Below are 23294 nucleotides of genomic sequence, written 5' to 3'. Positions count from 1 at the left end.
CGAATGCTTGTACCTCAAAAACTATTCGTTTGATAGAAATACTTTATATGATTTATATGGTTTTATATGGATTTATATGGTAATCTTATGATAATTCATGAAAAAAAATATTTATCGGTTTTATGTCAAACATATCTAATTTATTCTTGGTATCTCGCATCGGTCGGCGCACACTTTTTCAGTCATGATATTGATCAGTTTTTCCAACTTATACTTCGTCTAATCTGTATTGTAGGTGGCTGCATTATCCTTCTTCAATTTCTACTATTACTGAGTACATTTTACTCATTGCGTTTTACAGGACAATTTGTAACCAAAATACAATCTTTGAAGAGCCATAACTTTTTTGTTTTAACTCCAATCGAGTTGCAGTCTTCAGGTGAAATGTAAGTCTTAATTGAAATTTTAATAAAATCTACATAATCAAGCAATCGTATGGTAAAGACAAAAATGTATGATGAAAAACCAGTTTTTTAGGTTTTTTAGAACACTATGTCTCAGAATCCCTTTCACACTTGAGATTTAGTGCAACCCCTTCCTGTTGGCCGATTCCGCTCAAATTTGGCATATGGCCTTCTGATGACTTCCTTAAATCATCCAAGTCTTTTTTGCAAGTATTTTGATTTTAAAGTAGGTATTTGTTAAGACAAATTTGATAAATTAAATAAAAAATAGCCTATATTGCGATTTTTATTAAGCATTGAACCGTGAATAGCTCTTCACACGATGATACAAGCAACATGCTTTGTTCAGCAAAGTTTAAGTGCACAAAAATCCGCATCTTTTGATGGCATTGGTATCAAAAATATTTTACGCTTGGTACACATTTTGGTCAGTTGAATTCAATTTTTTGGACCAAAAATTTATTTTCTTGGAAATAGCTTGCTTGTTTTACATTTTGATACAAATTTGGTTCATTTTTCATTTTTTACGTGTAGTATTTAACTCGAACAAAATTAAAAAAATATAAAATATATAAATTTCATGAAAATATTTGGACCCAGAATTTATTTAAAATCAAATCTTTCGAAAGTGGACTTTTTTCAAAGATCGCGCTTGCGGAACCACCAAACATAATTTTTTTCAGTCGGCTTCATACAAAAGTTTGTTCTGCACATCCTAATCTACCATTTGGAGGGTGAGCCCCCAGATTCCCAGAAGTTATGCAATTTTGGGACACCCTACTATACAGCTTACGAGCTCTGGAACTTGCAAAAACTTGTTGGCAACACTTTCAGCTTTTCGGAGAAAAAATTCCGGGACATTCCAGCGATCTACACTAAATTAAAAAAAATAAAAATTCTGGTATGAACCTTGATTTCCTTGATGACCCTAAACCGTAATTGCCGATCATGTGCTTCACTCCAATCCTTGTTTTGAGTTTTGTGGACATTTTTAACAGTGTTTGCATACTTTTCCACTACTCTTACACAGTAATTCTTTGAATAATCAACGGTTTTGTCAGCTTTCAATTAATAAATGATGAATTTGAAGAGAACCGTGCAAAATATTTTTTTCCTCTTGCATCTCAAAAACACGTAAATTTAAAATTTTGGAAAAATAGTTCTGATAGTTCTCTTAACAGGCAGCAAAATTTTGATAAATTTTTGAATGTGCGATTATTAGTAAATGAGCTATCAGCAAAAGAAAGTGTCCCATTTCTAAAAGAACTAAGCTTCAAGAGAGCATTGCTTTAACCGATGAGGCCGATTAGTTTAATAAATAATCAATTAAAATTTTCACATATGTTTACCAAATTTAACTGTAAAGTTTTTACTTTTCTAATAAATTTACCAGAAATTATAGTCAAACTAATAAACTTTGTTGAAATATCACTGATAAGTATGTTTTCGTTTTTGACTGCTGAACTCTGTGATCTGATAACGTAATCTTCATAAATAATATATTTATATTCAAAATTTTTAATTTGAAAAAAATAGTTTCTTGCTTTTGTTTTTTTTTAGGACTGAATATTTAAAATGATGGCGAAAAAATATTCAGAGCATGAAATTGTAAATTATTACTGCGCTTGAAAATTGATATTCGTTTATCCTATTTTTATTACTTTAATTCATCTTATTTGTTTCGATCACTATTAATAATATTTTTCCCTTATCGAAAATTCTTACTTTAAATTGTGATTATGCGATTTTGAGAATTTTACAATCAACCTTTGAATTGAAAATGAAGAAAAGAAATAAAAAGAATATGATTATTAATGAACAATTATTATCATTTTGCTTAACATTTCAATCATGGTTAATTTCTGACCTGAGTGGAATTTTATTCAAAGTTTGAATTTAAATTCTTTCAAATCTGTAATTTAATTTGATATATCATATTTCTGAGCACTGATTCTTATGCCCGAGGTCTAAAATTCTGATTTTATTCGAAATTTTCGTTCGCATTCGTTTTCTGGTGTTTCAAATATATTGACTTTTAATAAAATTAAATTGTTTTGAAACTTTCATTTTGATTTGTTTTGGATCGTACCAGTAAAACTTTTTTTTAAATTTGTGTGAAGGTCACGAGTTTTAAAATGGTATTAGAAATTTCCTTATTTATTGAGAATTTATGATATTGTTATTATTTCTAGCTAAATTTGAATTTTGAAACCCCCAATGGACGTGTTCTTCGTACGAGCCCGGTTTTCCATCAGTTCAAGTGGGATGCAGCTAAAATTTACCCAACTTTTGACAAATTTCCCCGGGCCCATTGACAGATGAAGGAGTTTATAAACACACAAAAAAATGGTAAAGATCGTTAAAAACAACCCAGAACAAACTCCTAAACATTTTCGCACTTTTATGGGTCATACTGTAGTTCAATGCATCAAAAATACAAACAGAAATTATAAAACATTAAACCAAATTTGAAAAAATAATCTCAATTCTTGCACTATTAAAACAATAAAAACGATGGGAAAAACAGTTTCCTTTTTTAAAATTAATAAATTCCTAAAGCAAAAAGTTATTAGGGGAGAGTGGGGTATCATGCGCCGTTTTTTTCTTTGTTTCATAACTTCTTTAGGTATTTTTTTTATTATTTTTCAAAAACATTAATTTCCCGATTGTTGACTGTTTTAAAAATGTTTTTTTTTTTATTTGGAAAACTGTGGGGAAACGCTACCGAATCCAAATTGACTAGTTAACATGCAAAGTTTATGAGATGACTCAAAATTAAAATTTCATAATTCATTTAGTTATTTTAACACTAAACATACCGACACTTTGTATATACCTATTCATACCGCGAGCGGTCAAATGACGGCAAACACCGTTTTCGCTAAAACTCCCTTGTTTCTCAACCGATTTCTACCAAATTTATAGTTTTGAAAAGCTTATAATTCGACTCAAATATGTTTCTCAGACAATTTTCAGCTACAATCAATAACTTTAAAGTTATTTACAGTACAAGAAAAATTTTATGAAAAAACATGCTTCAGGACAAAGGTTGTAAATCAGTTATTAAGGGCTCGAAAAAAATTTTCTCTTAGTGTCTGAGAAAGCTGAAGTTAGAAACTTTATGTTACACATATGGAAAATTTTTTTAAAAATTTTCTAAGATCATGGCCACAAAAAATGTAAAAAAGTTGTGGAAAACCAGTACTTTTCAATCAATCAACCGCCAAAGCTGTTCCTGTTACAGTAGAAAATTTTGAAAAAGTGAATTGAAAAGTAGACGTAATTTGTCACATTTTGGCATCTTTAGATTTTTAAAATACTAAATACATAATTTTTGACGGCTTTTCAAAGGTAGTTATTTTGCGAACTTTTTATGAATCTGGATTTTCTGAGACAATCCCTACACCCAAATTCAGCTTTGCACTGGATTTTGAGTACGTTAACGTATAGTTTAGGCAATAAAACTATATGCAAAAGAAAGCAAATTTCATGCCGGTTCTAGTGATGTAACTGCATTGGCGGTGCAATGCTTTACAAAAATATAATAAATATATTTCTGAAAGTAAAACTAGAAAATTTGAGCTAATGCTTGTTTGTTTTTTCGTTTCTTTTCATCCGTCTTCGTGTGAAAAATAGCTTTGAGATATTACCACCCACTGCGCCCGTCTGCCAAGCAAGAATTTGTGCTGTCTTCTCAAAATTCAGAAACTAGTTCACTGTTTCATTTATCATATTTTTGCCAAGCATTGCACCGCCAATGCAGTTACACCACTAGAACCGGTATGAAATAAGCTTTCTTTTGCATATAGTTTTATTGCCTAAACCTTACGTTAACGTACTCAAAATCTAGTGCAAAGCTGAGCTTAGGTGTAGGAATTGTCTTAGAGAATCTAAATTGATAAAAAGTTCGAAAAACAGCTACCTTTGAAAAGTCGTCATAAATTAAGTACTTCGTATTTCAAAAAATCTAAAGATGCCAAAATGTGTCAAATTACGTCTACTTTTCAATTCACTTTTTCAAAATTTTCTACTGTAACAGGAACAGCTTTGGCGGTTGATTGATTGAAAAGTACGGGTTTTACACAACTTTTTTACATTTTTTGTAGCCATGATCTTAGAAAATTTTCAAAATTTTTTTCCATATGTGCAACATATAGCTTCTAACTTCAGCTTTCTCAGGCACTAAGTGAATTTTTTTTCGAGCACTTAATAACTGATTTACAACCTTTTTCCTGAAGCATGTTTTTTCATAAAATTTTTCTTGTACTGTAAATAACTTTAAAGTTATTGATTGTAGCTGAAAATTGTCTGAGAAACATATTTGAGTCGAATTATAAGCTTTTCAAAACTATAAATTTGGTAGAAATCGGTTGAGAAACAAGGGAGTTTTAGCGAAAACGGTGTTTGCCGTCATTTGACCGCTCGCGGTATGAATAGGTATACCACATACGTTATTCGAAAACCGTAACACTTAAAAAAAATTTAAAAACGCAAAAATACTTGCATTTCAAAAACAAAAATAGTCCTGTCGTTAAATTTGCGAAAAAAACAATTATATAAGGCGTAATCATCGTTTAAAGTTCAAAAACCGTCATTTGACCGCCTCCGGTACGTTTAGTGTTAAAGCAATTTCAGATGAGGAAATAAAAAAGAGAATTGTCTAAGATCGAATAGTTCCTTAAATCTGGCTCGCGAACGTTTCGGCAAAATTCCATTAATAGGATTTATGTTCGTCTCTATCGCATTAGAAAAAAATGGACAAAACATTTTTCATATTTCTTCATTTGGCATAAGAAAACTTTACAGATAGAAATAACGTATTTAAGGTTCGGAATGTGTATAAAAATACCAAAATATAGGTGGCCCAAAATACCCCACAAAATGTGGCCGACGATTCCCCATAAGCAATGATTTGCTAGTTGGTTGCGTTTGTGTGACTTATTGATGTTTCATCAAAAAATACTTTTCCACGTGAAAGAGCATGCCAAAATTAAGAACATAAGCGTATGAGCATATTTTTGTTATGTACTTTAGGTCTCCCACGGATGCAATTTTGCGGGTGCTTGTTTAATTATGTAAGTACATTTTTCTAGGCTAGTTCGATAAAAGAAGCATATGATGCGTACATAAGTCAACAACATGTAGAAAAACATACTTAAGCAAAGCGTTGAAGATGAAAGTTGGATTGAGATTTTTATCTCAACACACAGCTGAGATATTAAGAGTGGCCCACGTTACCCCACTCTCCCCTACTAAAATCTCAATAATAGTGAGCTAAATTTGTATAATGATGCCTTAAAAAACAAAATAGAAAATTAGTTTTCATTGGTGATAAAAAATTTTGATATTTGCTTAAGAGTCTGGTAGATTAAGGCTATTTGAATAGAGAATAGAACGTTAATTTAGGAAGCCTTCAATTTCTTTAAAAAAAAGTTTATTCTATGCTCAATTTCAATAAGTTTATCCAATTTTCAAAACTGAAAGTAAGAGAACAAATTTCTGCGGTTTTTGCAAATCCGATCCTTATTCAAGATTAAAGTTTGAAATTTGACTTTGAATTAACTGCTATATTCAAAATGTTAAACAATACACCGAGAAAATGTGGAATTCCTTGCATATTTTTATACGTAGACATTACATGTAACTTTATCAATAAACATTTTTCATTTTGACGATTTCTTCCAAGATCAAAATCAGACAAAACTTCCAAAATCATCCTTAACATTTGTGATTTACATCTTAAAGTAGCAATGTTTTGTCTCTCTTATAGAGACTTTAGGCCTTTGGCTTGTTCATATCTACGATCTTTTTAATACTTCGTAGACATTACAATTTTCGATTTTTGTTACTTTGTTTTATTTCGTTATATTTGTGTACATTTTACGCCCGAAGACTCACAAAGTTTCCTAAACCAAGATTTAAGAGTGGTGGAAATCAATCCCATTAGCCCATTAGGCTAAACGACCACCCTAAGTTGTAAATTAAATTCGCATTTTGATAGCAAGTCTGCGTCTGCGATTTGAATTCCTGAACAGAATTATAATTGTGATATTTTTATCTTGAATGTTAAACTTATTCACGAAGTGAATATGAACGTTGAACATGCATTCAAAAATTGAATTTTGAATCTGTTTTCGAATTTCATTACGATTTCTGAATTCTTTTTCCAGATCAGAATTTTAAATATGAGCAAAGATTTGAAAGGTCAGGTTTTCAATCTGAACTAATAATTCAATTTTTTTTTCAATCCGACTTGTGGAACTGAATTTAAATATAAATCTCAATTAATGAATCTGGTTCTGAGTTTTCAGTTTAGGATCGCCAATTTGGAACCTTTGATGTTTGAGTTCTGCATAAAAATTGAACTCAAGAACTTTCAATCTCGAAGATCTCAAAATAAAAACATAGGATGATATCTAATTTCCTTTTTTGTATTAGTGAAATCATTATCTAGTTATTGAAAATGCACATCAGTTTCAAAAACCATGAAGAACATTAAGTATGAATTGTAAAACCAAATATGAACCAGCTTTCAAAACAGATTTTTACTTTTAGTTTCAAATGATGATTCATATTGAAATTCAAGAATCCTAAACGAAATACAATTTTGCGTTTGATGACATTGAACTAGCATTTCAAAAAGAAGTGAGGAAATTTCGAAAAACTATGGTAGAATTTTAAACCAGGGATTAGTTTTTGAGGTTTTGGTATCAACTCTGAGTAAAAGTTGAATAACCATATTTAATCATAAAAACTTGATTGCTTATTTAAAATTTTGATTATAGAGTGAAATACCTCGCATGCTTTTACTGGACCTTCATGGGGGGGAGGGGAGGTGGGGTTAATCCCCAACAAAAAACATAAAAATTAATGTGAAAAAATAATCACATTTCTTGCACTAGAAAAACTATAAAAACGATGGAAAAACAATTTCTTTTTTTTTTAATTGATTTCTAAGTCAAAAAGTTATTACCTTTGAGATAACATTTTTTCAACAGATTTTTCATTTATTGAAAAGAGGGTTAAACCTTAAATGCATGCTAAAACTTCCTTCGGTCTGGGTAAAAACTAAAAGAAATGGTGATCAAAATCAATTTGTAGAACCCAAATGAGCTTTTCTTTTATTTTATGATGAACCATTTTTATCATTTGAGTCTTATTGCTAAACGATCAACACAATTTCTAATTGATACTTTACATTATTCATAATTCAATTAAAAAACTAGATCAAGATGAAGAAATTAAATTATGTCAAGGTGCCTTCTACACAATTCACAAATATTAACATAAATTTTCTAGAAACTTGGTAATAGTTAACAATAAACTCTCACCACTAGTTTCATTCGAATTTGTTTCAAAATTAAATAGAACTCAGTCACAATAATTCAAAGTCACATTTAAATCTATTTGCTTATGTCAGCAATAAAACGACCCATCTGGTCCGAACCGATGATGTTGTTTGGCCATTGAATGTTTACAAAATTGCATGCCAGTCAGTACCCTTTAGAAAGTCAGTAAGTTTCTATAACCCATTCAACCATTTCCCAGCAGAAGTGTCTCGGACATTGACACGACTCTTTCTCACCAACAAACATACATAACCTACATCCATATGGTTGGTGTTGCTGTTTCGCCCGAATGAACTTCAACTTTTCCATGCTGCTCCATATGGACGAAAAAGTCAACCCCCAACCCAAAATTGGTAGTGAGGCTGTATGTATTTTGCTTTGAGTGGGGGTGTGGGTTTGAAATTTCATTTCCAAGAAAATTTTCTGCAACAGGACGAAATTTGCTGATGCTTCCACATCTGATGAGTTGGGAAACTGTGTGGGTATGGGGAGATGAAATGGGCCTGAAAATGTTTTATTAAAAGTGTATGTTTTCGGTATTGTATTATGAGTGTGAAGTTTAGACTGAGGGACCTGAGTACCTTCTACTATGTCTGTATGTGCCCAGTCTTTCTTCGGTAAGTCTGTAAGTGAGTGTAATTTCCTCCCGTGGGCACACACTGCCAGTAATTTAAGACTCATTTTCACGCTTTGTCAGCTTGCTAATGGCAAACTTGAAGCCAGCAACGAACGTTTGCCGGAATGGAAGGAATTTTCTTGTGTGTTTGAGTTTAAGTATGTGTGTGTGCTAGTGAATATACAAGAGGTTTTATGTTTCTTTTCTGAGAAAATGACTCCCTGGATCTAATGAGGGAAAGATTGTTGGTTGAAGGCACGAGAGTGCTTGAATGGAGAAAATATTCAAAGCTACCTTCCCACTGGTTGGGAAAATGTAAGAAGAAAATCAGTTTGTCGTCTTGTGACACACATAAATTCTGGAGAAAACGGATCCGAAACTTATGAGCTGCTTGTAAAAAGGTAAAATTATATACAGGCCCCTAGTTTCGGGATAATTGAATGCCCTGTCACATATTGTCGGTTTGCTAGAAAGTTACCACATCATAAATCTTTCAGGTTTTTTATACTCAACCAAATGAAAGTCAGCTCAAATTCCATATGACATTTCTTTAACATGAACTCAATAATGCTAATATTTACTTCCATTTTTCTTGTTTTCCATTACAGGATGGCGATATTTGTTGGTGGCAATGGTTTTTGTTGCTACTGCCATGCTTTGCAAAGAGCAAGGCATCACCATTACTGGAGTGTGTGCAATCTACGAGATTTTCGTCGCTCAAAAGGTAAGTAAAATCAATTATTTTTACGTCCAATCTAGCCACATTGACAAATGAAATATGTCAACACTCTAAACAATTTCAAAAATTGAAAAATCCTTCTAGCCGGTCACTCATCACTTTTTGGCATAAAACCCAACAACAAATTGAACGGCTCTTAAAAGAGATTTACATTTTTATGTCACGTCAAGCAAAAAAGCAGCAAACAAGATCCTGTGTTAGATATACCAGAATAAAAGGAAAAACCATACTATTTGCAAACATTGTTAAAATTGATTGCTCTCAACCGTTTTGTTACTGCAGCTAGCAATAGTTCATAGAAATAAACCGGCTATCATCGGTCCAGGCATCTCTACCACTAACTCGACTGAAAAAAATCTAAAAATTCAGGAAAACGGAAGATAACGTGATGTAAAATAGGAAAATTCAATCTTGCATAGATTTTTTTTTCCTCTCACAGCCAGCTCATCACTTTGTAGCATCTATCTAGAGGATGAATGAGTTTTGACATGGCAAACCGGTTCTTGATGGATGCTGAAACTCGGAAAAACAATAATTATTCACAAAGCCGGTTCTTTTACTAAGCGCTATTTTTTCAAAGAAGCGAATGCAAATACTTCTGACGATGATGGCGACGACCGATACAGCCATCAACAACTCATCTTGTGACAGTTTGATGGAAATCGCGTAAAACTTTGCTTTGTTGTTATGTTTTTTTTTCTCAAAAAGTGATTACATCAAGTAAAGTTATGAAAATAACATTCCGAAAAGCTGTCAACGATTGAAATGGGTAAATGTAGCAGGAAACTATTCAGTAACCAGTCAAATTTTTCACTTTGTCTCAAACTATTTTTTTTTAACCGTAATCCGCTCTTGAGTGTCAATATGAAAATATTGGAAGTTTTTTGGCTTGTAGCATTATTCGGATGCATCCAAATAAAAAACTTCTTCGAGGACCATCGAATAATTCTTCAAATCTAATTTGGCATCGATATTTTTTTATGGGCGCACCCTGAAAGCCCAAGAAAATACTCCCTGATCAGGCCTTGTGTGTCAATTTTACACTCTTCGCTAAAAACTGCTATATCTCTCTTGTTTCTAAACCGATTTTTACAATTTTCCAGTTTTGGAAACCTCGTTATATAACTCAAACATGTTGTTCAGATAATATTTACCTTCAAAACTTCCATTTTTGGCTATTCCAAGTCTAAGAAAAAAAAATTCGAAACAACATACTTCGGAAAAAAAGACTGTAGATCAGCTAAAGAATGCTCCGAAAAATTTCACTTAGTGTCTTAGAAAGCTGAAGTCAAATGCTATATGTTGCACACAAGAATATATATTTAAGATTTTTTTAAGTTCCTGAAAAAAACCTGAAAAAGTGTAGTAAAACCGTACTTTTCAATCAATGAACCGTGAAAATTGTAAATGTCATATGAGATAAATTTTGAAAAGAGGATTGACAAGTTGACGTAATTTGGCACGTTTTCGTATCTTTAGATTTTTAAAATACGAAACGTAAAATTTTTGACGAGCTTTCAAAGGTGGCTGATTTTCTAACTTTTTGTCAATTTGCAATTTTTTACGTTTTCTTGCGCTTCAATTCAACTTCACATTTTGTTTCGAGTATGCTCACGCAAGATTTCCGCAATAAATATATATATCCATCAGAAAGAAAATTTCATACCGATTCTATTGACAAAGTTATATCAGCACAGCAATTACTTTCACAAATGTGATTACGTCAACTTTTAAATCACCTTATCAATATTTACTTATCTAGTATAACTCAATCAATTTTGACGGTTCATTAACAATTAACTAACTAAAACTAAGCATTTCACACCACTTTTTTACATTATTTGTGGTCATGATTTAAAAAAAAAATCAAAAAATTATATCCTTAAGTGCTGCTTATAGCTTCCATCTTCAGCTTTCTTGGACCCTAGTGAAATTTTTTCTGAGCATCCCGTAGCTGATCTACAGTCATATATCTGAAGATTGTTTTTTAACAGTAAAGTCATCTTTGAGAATTGTATCAAAAATTTTTTTGAACATCTGTTGCAAAAGCTTATCGATAAAATCAGGATTTCAGAATTTTTCTTGTTGTTTGAATTTTTTTATTGTTAATTGAATACATATTTCATGTAGAGATTTTTATAAAAATAGGTGTATAATAGATTAAAGATTGATTGTAAAAACAGGATTCTAATAAACGAAAACAAAATTAAAAAAGCATGTTTTTTCGAATTCATTTTCTTAGACTTTGAATAACGGAAAACTGAAGTGTTGTAGCTGAATATCAACTGAGAATCATATTTGAGTTACATTACCAGGTTTTCAAAACTTTAATTTGTTTTTTTTTTGTAAAAATTGGTTGGAGAACAAGAAAGATATACACATTTCATAAGAAGTGTCTAGTTGACACTCCAGTGACTAAAATTTCAGGGACGGATGAGGGTTGAATCAATTTGATTTATTCATAACTATATTAATTTCAGAATTCGTCCATTCATACAAAAAAAACTCTAAATCACCAATAAATAGAGTTTTCTTTGTATCTGCCCTCACACAATCGAAACACGAAACGAGATTCTACCATTTGCAATTACTCGAAAATTGTCCAAATTTACAATAGATGGTGTAAAAATTTTAATTAATTTTAAATGTATTTGAAATAAAAAAAAACAAAAAATGTTTCTTAAACCTAAAGCTCTTATTTGTATTTATCTTGCAAAAGTAATAATATTATAGTAAGCTAAGTTGAAAGCTATTGTGTTTAGGTTGATACGTCTGATGTTTCATTTTTTTTTTTTTTTTTGGTAAAATAAATGCTGGTTTCCTTTTCAAATTTTTACAATGAGATGATGGTTTATAAGTTCAATGAGGACACATCTAAATAAATAAATTTTCAACTGAAAATATGTTTAATTGGATAAAAAATAACTGAAAAGTTTAAATCTGAAAATCTTTTAATTCATGCGAAACTTTGACTTGTTTTGTAATTTGTCAGCTCTTTACAGAAATAATATTAAGTATGTAGTCTATGTGGCAGCAATATTTTCTTCAATACTTCGAATAAAAAAATTTAATATGAAAATTTTTGAAAGGAGTAAAATTTTTCAACAGCATTTCTCGCGTAAGCTTTCATTACGTTTCATGAAACATCTTAAGAATTCATAGAAAAATGCTGCAAAAGTTATCAAAACAACTTGAAATTTTGTATTTTACATATAGAATATGTTGTTCAGGCTACAAATATTCTTAATGGGAAGAAGTTGTGACAAGTTTACATTAGTTTTCGTTTTTTCCGTAAAAAAACTCTTTGTTTTCATTTTGTTTCATACGACGTAATGGAAGCTCATGCGAGATTTGGAACTATTTGCCAGTTCGTATTTCTGATAAATAGGTAATCATATTCATATTCATATCCAAAAAATCTAAGCCAGAATCAGATAAGGAAAAATCGTAAACTGTCAATAAGATTACCAAATTCTTAATTTCTTATGACGTGAAAATATGAGTTTTATATATGAGGATTTTTTTTATAAATCTGGCGGGTTTGCGCCGGGGATCTTCAGATCTTCCCCAAAATTTAAATTTGGTTCATTTTCAGGCTTTAAAACACATTCTTCATATCAAATTTTCAAAATTTATTATTTTCGAGCTAGTTTCGATTATTTTTTTTTTTTTGGAAATAAAATAAAACCATATTTAAAAGCTCAAAAACGCTGTTAATTTTCGACGGAAATCATAAAATGGCAAAAGAAAACGCATTGAAATTTTATCAGTTTATCAAATAAAAAATTTAGTCATTACTTTTAGTCACCGTTTAAAGCTTATTTACATTGTTTCATGTTAAAGATCATAACTTAATTTTTTAAGCATTCCATTTGAAATGCTTATTAAAATATGATACGTTTTGATGTGCTATTTTATGATTTCCGTTGAAAAAAAAAAACAAATTTAAAGAGCTTTAAAACGTGGTTTTATTTTATTCACAAGAAATTCTAACCGAACTTTAATCGAAAAATAAAAATTTTAGAAATCTAAAAAAATGCATGGGTTTTTGAAACATAAAAATGAACCCAATTTTCAATTTTGAGGAAGATCTGAAGACCCCCAGTGAAAATTGTGCTTTCATTTTTTTTCTGTTACTTTTTCACCATTACTATAAATTCGTTTGTTTTTTTTCAAGAATATTAAAAAAAATCCTTATGGTATTGAGAGCAAAATTTAGTATTGTTTTGTCTAAGATAACAAAACATTGCACTGTGGGAAAATTTGGGCTTTAAATGCCAAAACTTTCAAAAGGACAAATTCATCGACCCAAAATAATACTTTTCTCAAGAGAAATTTTCTCAGGAGTACATATCTGCCGTCAGATTTGACTTTGACATTTGAGTGATGAGTAATTTACCATTGAAATTCCAGAAAAACCAATCTTAATTTTGTAAAAATAAATTAGAGCAAACATTTTTTTTAGCAAAACAAGTTTTTGGAAAACATTTTAATGTGATGTGAAAATTTCAAGAATATTGATGAACTTTCACCAGAGTAACAAGTCTAAGGCTCATAAGCCCCCTTTCTTAAAAACTCCTTATTTGATCAATTAACTTTTTGCAAAACTAAATTCCTATATATTTGAATTTTGAATATATTTTGCATACATTAGTTGACCAATCTAATATTTTAAGCGTTGATTAATGCATCTTGAAGTTTCGAATTGATGTTCATTTGATTAAAACCGAACAACTTTCAATTGAGATATAAATTATTTTCAGAGGTTTTCCAGAGTTTTCAAACACGTATCTGGGCCGGGTAAGTCCGTGCTAATTGAACCTGACAAAATCCTGAAATTTTTTTAAATTTAAATTGAATTTCTATTTAAAACGGATGTTAATTTTTATTATCTATTTCTGTTCACTGATTCTTATGTATATGTCTAAAGCATACATTCTTGTTTAATTCAAAATTTTAATTCGCATTTGTGTTCTAGTGTTTCGAAAATATTCAATTAGAATTCCTAGTTTCGGGTAAGAAGCATCATTTTGAATAATTTATTGATAACTTATTGAAAATTACTTTTTTTTATAATTTTTATTTTGAGAGGGAAGAACATTTAGCTTTCACCCTCTTCGATTTAAAGAATTTACATGATACTTATCTTAGATTTCATCGTACAATGCACATCTTTTTAAGTATTTCACTAGTTTTTCTTCCGTTTGTTTTTCGTTTTGAATTATGGTTGCTAGTTCTTCTAATGGTAGTTAAGCATTTCTTTGTAGCGTAAATTAAATATCATTTTTCAAATCAATGATTCCGATTTATTTTGAAACGTATCAGTAAAATATATCTTTTTTTCGAGTTTGTGTGATGATCATGAGTAATGGAACGATTTTAGAAATCAATTTTCTTTGTTTATTGTGCATTTTTGGTACAGTTTTTATTTCTAACTAACTTTACGAATTTTGAAGACGGGCATGTCTGGCATGTCTGGCAGGTCTCCAGTGTATCAATTTACAATTTAAGACCAGGACTAAGGAATCAACAATCAGATCAAAATCAAATGTGATGCTAATTTTTTTTAATCTCCAATTGACAATTTGCATTCAAATTCCGATGTTAATTCTATGTTGAAAGTGCAGATTTTGCAAAAACTATTATTCCAGCAGTTTATTATGGATTACTATTTGATAAATATGTATTAATATCGAAGAATCCTGACAAAAAGTTATCGAGCCATAATCCAAAATCTGATTTTAAAATCTGACTCGAATTCCAAATTTGTTTTTATTCTTTCGAATCAGAATTTCAAATTTAACTTCAAAATAAGTTCTTAGAATCCTGAATTTTTTTTTTTTCTGTTTAATGAACATGAATGATTCCAATAAAGGGTTAATTCTTGTTCACGTGTTGTTTTCACTCACCTAATCGAACATTTATTTTACTCATGGGATGATATCTGAAATCACAAAACATTGTTTGGAATCAAGTTATTATAGGTATATCACCTCCGGTCTTCGGATCAACCTGTATCGATTATGCATTAGCAGCCTTTTATTAGAGTGTGAATGTGCGTACATCCGTTTTCGGCCCGAGCTTTCCCGGAACCACTAATTATTTGTTGCTGCTGGCCGATTATCATCGATGGAATGTATCAGACAAGGCCAGGCTTCGATCCAGCTCAGCTCAGAGAGAAACCTCCTGATGGTTGATGGTTCCTTCGAACGTGAAATGAGATACCTGAAAGCTAACCTGTGTTTCTGATTTCTGATTTTCACTAGCAATCGTGGGGAGGAACCTGGCAGTGTGGAATTGCGCCCGGCCCAGCCCACAATCCGTTAGCCACAATTATCCGATTTCAGATGAATCATTCAGGCTCGAAATTAACCACGCTACCATCAATCCCAATCAAATGTTGTAAATTGTCTTCGATTTTGCTTGATTGGTTTGATTCAAATTGTGGGACCCGACATGTACGTAGCGCAGCACTCGGGGTGGTTGTGATGAATGATGAATCCCGCCAGTTTGGGGTTGTCAATTTGCTGCAACAGCATGTTCCATTTGTTAAACATATTTGGTGGGAGCGTTTCGAATGATTGAATTAAACATTAGAGTTTGTTTTTATATTTTAGTCTCAACACTACCTCTCAGTTTGAGTTTTCCTTCTTGATCCTTGAAATTGTAAACCAACATGGAAAGTTGTTCACAATCTCTGGGAACATCGAACGTAAACAACAAACAATTCTCACGAAATATTCATGGTTCTCTAATATATCTACTTAAGGGCACATCGAATTAAATTCAATAATATTTCTGGTTCATAACCTTCTCACATGTTCTCAGAAACCTCATTTCTATCCTCTCAAGCGAGAAACAAAAAAAAACCTATTTCAGTACAGAATTCCGCGAATGTTGTGTAACGATTAAATTCTGCAAAAATTAAACTTCCACATCTTTCTCGTTTATTTCCGGTAAGGGAACAACACCAATAAAGAGCTGCAAAAAGTTAAGCTTGAAAACAAGTGAAGTTTTTTGGTCACTCAGTCGCGCTCGGTATTTGTGACGAAGTCATTTTCCTTTTCTTGGAAGGATAAAGAATGCAGTGTGTTTTTGTGTCATGTTTCTAAAATCAGAGAAATAAAAACGACGATTCAGAGAGCATAAGGGGTAAAACAAATGATGAAAATTGTTGAAATTATTTTTTGTGCTATAGTTTGTCGTCGTGAAGCGGAAAATCTATGTATGGAATTTTTATTCAGATTTGAATTTGACCTACATTGTTTAAGAGAGAAAGTCCGAAAATTCCAGCAGAGCAATGGAACTGAAATTGGATCTTATTTTGTACTACAGGGATTTCATATTTTTCCTGGGATCCTGTATTCATTACTTCAACCAGTTATATGAGGTCCTCAGTGCCAAAGGGGTATAAGTGACAAATTGGTCGATTTTGATCTAATGATGCCAAACGATTTCTCATATTTCAAACTTTAATTGCTGATTTTTTTTAAAGATTTTTAGAATTTTATTTACATACTTTTACATTCGAAAGAAAAATACAAATTTTCGTAAAATATATAGGAAATGGCCAAAACAACTTTGAAGCCTGTTTTTTTTTTCAAAATAAGCTTTATGCACTAATACCCCTTTGGCTCCAAGGGGGTATTTGGATATAATAATGTAATTTTGCCAGAAGTTTTTTTTTTTGTTATATATAATTTGAAATATGATTTTTGAGTTATTAAAAAATAAAATCTAATTTTTATAATTTTTTTTTATTAAGTTATTTCCATTAATTTATTTCATTAGGGTTTGAGTGAGTGACTCTACTTTGGATCTAGAGCCTCATTTAGTCCTAAATTACCAAAAATTTTCATTTCGGTGGCATGGGATTAAGGCACTCCTATGCAATAATCAACTCTTATTCTTCCTTCATCAACTCATACCGCTTTTTTTCAATAAAAAGTAATTCACGTAGAATTTCAATGGTTAAAAAAATGCTGTGCTGTCAAGGCCGTGCGAACGGTGGGAAAGAAGGGAATTAGGGGTTATACCCCCCCCCCCCCCCCTCCATGAAGATTTTTTCCAAGTAAAATTATCACCAAAGTAACGGAAAATTACTTGATGTTAAAATGTATTTGAAAATAAGTGTTAACAAGCAAATCCGAAATGTTTCTCGCCTCTGGCGGAATTTAATCTTAATTCACGCTTGGCTTGAGACATTTCGATTGACGATACTACTTGACGTTAACGATTTGAAACTACCTTTGGATCTAAATTGCAATTCAATTAATCTTTTGGATAGGAACTCAAAACTTGACATAGAAAAACCCTCATTCGTCTTTAGAATTGGTTTTTATTAAGAAATTTTACTTAACAAGGATAGAATTTGAAAAAACCGTTTTTTAATTTTGAAAAATCGTTAATTTAAGTACAAATGTTAAGCTGAAATGAAATATTCTTCAAGAACCCCATTTCGACTAAATTTTAAAAAGTGTTTTGTGTTTTTCAAAATGCTCAACATAACATAAAATTCACACAAAACCACAAAATTTACAATTTTCGGAGGTGCAAATAATTAAAAAGGTAATTTCGACTAACTTGGGTAACTTGAATCTCAATACGCAAAATTTCTATCAGCTTTTGTTATTAAAATGACTTTTGAAAATAATGGAAAAGTATTTGAGAAATTTCTGCATTGTTTATACAAAAACTCAAATCAAAAATAAAAGTTTAAATTTTTTTTTGTTTCGATTATGGACGTTTTTACCATTTTTATGGCTTTCGCGACTTTCTATCAACGTTTTAGTTGGCGGCCAGTTATTGAAAATCTTATCCGGTACAACTGTGTTCGATTTTTAATCTTGGGCTCGAACTCACGGACATGGGCTCAGGAAGCAACTGATTTACCAACTGAGCTATATCACAAGCCCTTAAAAAAAATAATAAAAAAATAAAATCAAAAAAAAAATTTAAATGAAATCAACTTTCCTCAAAAAATCAAGTAGTTTTGAGTTCTGCGAAAAAAGTTATAGAAATTTTATGTTTTTTTTTCATTTGTAAAATTTTTAAGAAGTTTTGAACTGAATTTTATACATTTTTAAGGAAACATGTAATCTTTTTGCAGGTTCCAACAAGTGTGTTAAATGAAATCAAGTTTTTTGTACACTTTCTACAGTTATGTCAAAAGTACTTCTAATGATATCTTTCCATTTTTTAAATTATTTTTTTGAATTAGAATTTTAGATTATGCATCATTTTCATAATAATAATATTCCTTTTTGGATGAAGATAAACAAAATCAGAATCAGATTTTTCCGTATATGAAGGTTTGATAGTTAATCAGTTATCAATGTTTGATTTCACTTAACCTTCCCATGCCGTTCGCAAAATATCCGTTTCGGGGAAATTTGAGTTGTAGTTTGATTTCGTTCTCCTGGCTGTGAATGTTAACCGATTTTGATGATATTATATTCATTGTGTAGGTAATTTGTTCTTTTTACTCAAAATTTTAAAATAAAGTCGATACGTATTACCAAGTAATCAGAAACTGGTTCAGAAAGTAAAAAGTCCGAAAAATCAATTTTATTTTTAAAATCCTCATAACTTTTGACAGCTTTTCTGTATTTAAGTGTTTCTTTGATGTTTGAAATTGTCAAAAATCCATCTATCCGGCAGTGTATAGATATGTTGGGTTCAATGAAAGTTTTGACCGCTATCCCAGATCTTCCGGTAGGACAAAATCTATCTTAAAAAAAAACGATATCCAATTTTTGCTTTGCTTAGCTGTATTTCATTTCCCAATGAACCGATTTTCAAAACTCAAATTTTAATTTTTTAACGTTGATTTGATCATTATTTTCATAGAACATACTTGGTCTGTCAAAATTCCAAGTTCTTCAGTATATTGGAATGATGATAAAGAGATTTTAAATGTGCGCTTCGGGTCATATTGACCCGAACGGCATGGGAAGGTTAAAACTGATACATTTTAAAACTCCTTTTCACCAAAACTCAAAGTTTTTCTCCCAAATTTGATAAAAGATTCGAGTTCATAACGCTAAAATCTATCAAATCAATCATTGGAAAAATAGCACCAAAATGCTGTTGCCTTGAGTCTTCAATTAAATTATGTAAATTCTTATGGTGAAAAGTGTTTATTTAAAAAAACCTCCTGAAATGTTTTATAAAACTTATCTTTTTCTTTTTCATATTTTGTTTAAATTTTCAAATTAATTAACGGAATCTTAAAGTACAGATTTTTTCCAATTCTTTGATGCACTTGCCGAATTTTTTTGTCGAAATATTTCAATTTTGGAAATAATTTTTAAAAATTTGTTTTTTTTATAATTCTGAATTTTTGTATACTTGACACATAAGCCCTTGAGTTTTAATTCTTAATAAGAAAAACAAACATTCAACCTTCTATTCTTTCCAGGACCCAATATTTCAATCGAAAGTGAGAAAATACTCAAAGCTTATAATTTTGGACTTTGAAACTTGTGATTGAAAATTTAAAAACTTTTTATCAATTTTTTTCTTTTAAAATCGTCTTTTATGAATCAATCATGATTTTTAAATTAATCTTTAAAGTTTCAAACATGAGTTGAAGAAGAAAGAAACTTTAAACATAATTTTAATGCGAAATGTTTACAAACTTTGTATTCGCTTTGTTCTTACAATATTTGTTGTAACTTGGAATTCCTTATCTTTCAATTTTAATCATTTTTCATTGATCATTCATGAAATTACCCATTTCCTAACATTTCCTTGTAAGCATAATTGAACATGAAGTTATTATTTTGAACTTCAAAAATGATAAATAGCCATTTATTTTCCAATAAATTGGTTTTTTTCACTGACTTCTTTCACTGGCACTTTTCAAATAATAATCAATATATCTATTCTTCTTTTTATCAAATTAAATTAAACTACCAATCATTGAATAAATTTTCCATAGTTCATATTGTATTTTTCAGTTGTCAAAAATTTACATTTTTAATGGCGATTGATTATTTTTTGTTAAAATTCAAAATATTACAGCGAAATTTTTCGATCACTTTTCGGATGAAAATAAAGAACAGAATTTTTATCAAGATGAGTAAAAATTAACAATTATTATCATTTTCCTTAAAACTTATCATGGTTAGTTTTTTACCTAATTGGATATTTATTTTAGAATTCCGATTTCTTCTATGCTCTGTGTTTTAGAATCGTTTATTTTAAATTAGCTTAGAAATTCTATTAAAACAAATTTTTTTAGTTCAGAATTAAGAACAAAATTTTGAACAAAAAATCGATGACTTACCGAAAATTTGAAACTTTCATTCTGGTATGTTTTAAAAATTTCTTTTTTTTATCCGTCCAATTTATTTTTAGTGTGTGTGGTAATCGTAAGTGAAAAACGGTGAAATTCTTTCCCTTTTTTATTGTTTATTTTTGGTATTGCTATTATTTTTAGCTAAATTTGAAATTCGACACCCCTCTCCCCCCCCCTCCCCATGGGTTCTTCGCACAGGCTTGTGTGATGTTGGTAGAGCTTTTTGCGAGTGAAAATGTTTGAGATATTTGAAACAGAAATTTAAGTGTTCAATAATCGTCAAATTGCCTTTTTTATATTTAAATGATCATATTCGATAAAAAATTACATGTTTGATCCGTTTGCTTATTTTTTTTTTCAAAAAATAAAACTTTTAAAGGTATCTAATCTCTAGGTCCATATAAAGGTCCCATTTCAGTACCAAAACAGAAACAGAAGGTTCAAAGTTGAAAATTTTGAACATCCATATCTTTGTAAATTTTTCTCACTTAAACTTGCAGTTAAGATCATTAACTACAAAGAGATTTGCTGAAAAGTATAAAACTTTCAGGGTATTATACCTAGTTTTCGATAGTTTTTGCTTGTTTTGTCAGAAAAACGATATAAATAAATTGACTGAAGTTTTTCATGGAAGAAAATCATATTTGTGTATTATTTTTTTAACCCTCCCCAAGCAGATTTTCATAACTAAATTATGCTATTATAACCTTCTACTTAAATGTGACCTCATTTGGCCCAAATAGAGGTGTTAAAATGCCAAAATTTATGTCTCAAATTTTTATAAACGGATACCTCAAATATGCCAAGAGTAGGTTTTAATGAATTCCTCATAATGCCTTGTTTAGCCAATTCAATATCTTTCCTCTTACATGAGCCAAATCTAAGAAAATGTACTCAATTGAAAACGTCCGGGGAATTGATTCGGTGCCTGGACCAACCTACGGATATATGATAATTTTTTTACCCCTAATTTCCCTTGATTTTGTTAACAACCCAGGAAAACACTGATTTGGACCAAAAAATTATGAAAAAAATAAGACCTATCTTGTATGATTTTTTCCAAGAAATGAAATGAAGCTACCACACGCTTCGGAAAATGGAGTGATGGCTGATTTTTCTCTCAGTTCTCCTATATTTTCCATTTTTAATGAAAAAAGTAAGTACGGACTTTAAGGTGTTGAATCAAATAAAACCTATCTTGTGTGATTTTTTCTGAAGATTCGATCGAGTTATGGTTGTTTTACCCCCAATTCCCCCACGTTTCCAATATAGTTCAGAAAAAGCATGTTCGGACTTAAAAATGTTGAACCTAATGAGGTTTATTATACGTGTTTTTATCCGAGAAATCGAATGAAGGCCATTTGAGTCACCGACACCGCACGTATTAAAAAATAAAATTATGGCTTTTATTTCCCGAAATTTTCAATTAAGTCAGAAAAGGCATGTTCGGACTCATTTTGAAATAAATGGGATCTATCTTTTTCAAAATTTTTGTGTCCAAACTAACTTTTTTTCATAATTAATTGAAAAATGTAGGTTAGACAAATTTGTATGGGATGATTTTGAAAACATTTTTTTTAAACGCGGCACACCCTAGATTGGTGCATTTAGGTGAAAAAATGACATTCTGAAAGTTTCAGGTCATATGGCAGAAGCACGAGCTGGCGCAAAGGACTTGAAATTTGTATGAAGGTTTTCGGCAAAATGTATGAACAATCGAGACACTTTCACTCTTTGTGTTCTAAAACATGTTTTCTGTCTTTTACAAACTTGTTTGTCATTGCTTGAACTACAATTCCTGAAATTCTGAGCTTTCTAGCATACTGAAAACATATTTTTGAACACAAAGAGTGAAAACATCTCGATTTTTCATACATTTTGCCGAAAATCTCCATACAAATTTCAAGTCCTTTCAAGTCCTCATTTTTTTTCATTTCAAGGCACTAACCAGGTGATGCCGCGTGGAATATAAGGATTTTTTTGTAAGAAGCCAGTGTAATGTAGGTAAATCGAGGGTAACATCTACCATAACTCCATTTACAGTAGCGTGCGGTGGCTTAAACAGTCTTCATTTGATTCCTCAGAAAAAATGTGAAATTTTTTTGTGCAAAATTTTAAAGTCCAAATCCGTGTCTGTCTGGATTTTTTACTAAATATAGAAGAATTGGGGGTTAAAAAGGCACTATATCTCCAATCGTAAGCTTTTGTGGTGCCTGAAACTTTGTTCAATGGATTTTCTGGACATTTTCAATACAAAAATGTATATTTTTAAGGATTTGTTTCGTGTAGGAGGGAACACACGGTTTATACACGATTTTCCCCATTGTGAAATGTTACAAAACGAGTGTGAAGGGCATGATGCTACCACAGCAAAAATTTGAAATCATTGTGATATCTAACGCTTTATGCCCCCACTATTATGAGATGTATTCCAAATTTCACAGTTTTGAAACTAATTCTTTCATTTATAATTCAAGTACGGAGCTTGTCCCAGAGATTTTTAAAATCTGATAGCAAGTGACGAATACGGTCTTGAATTTTGCAATTTTCGAATTCCAATCTGCCAACATTCAATATCCGAGTTTTGAAATGTGGATCTGCCTTGTGTTCTCAGAGGCACAATCAATGATATGATTGAATATTACAATGCTCAATATTTTTCCTAAAGTTAGAGCCGTTTCATATAAAGAAATGACGTGATTTAAAATTTGCCAATTAATTCCATTGAATTTAACCACTGAGGCTGGATTTAAAGGAATTCATTAACTTCTTTGAAATCTTAGTTTCATTAAGCCAAGAGGTTCTTAAAACCTTTTTTTTTTGATTATAAGTGAAGATAAAAAAGAAATGAAAAAAATGCTCTTTGTTCAAATAATGCATCCAT

The 23294-nt window shown here is 30.7% G+C and overlaps 1 protein-coding gene across 1 annotated transcript in view; it reads left to right on the top strand.

The window, feature by feature from the left end:
- Nucleotides 1-23294, top strand: part of LOC129743537 (protein O-mannosyl-transferase Tmtc3) — a 604084-nt gene that overhangs the window by 320979 nt on the left and 259811 nt on the right. The window contains exon 6 of the mRNA XM_055735575.1: nucleotides 8978-9093. Within this exon, the coding sequence (XP_055591550.1) occupies nucleotides 8978-9093 (116 nt within the window). The remainder of the gene's footprint in view (nucleotides 1-8977; nucleotides 9094-23294) is intronic.

Source organism: Uranotaenia lowii, chromosome 2, assembly GCF_029784155.1.
Source record: "Uranotaenia lowii strain MFRU-FL chromosome 2, ASM2978415v1, whole genome shotgun sequence".
In the NCBI taxonomy this organism is placed as follows: domain Eukaryota; kingdom Metazoa; phylum Arthropoda; class Insecta; order Diptera; family Culicidae; genus Uranotaenia; species Uranotaenia lowii.
This window is presented reverse-complemented; position numbering and strand designations above follow the sequence as displayed.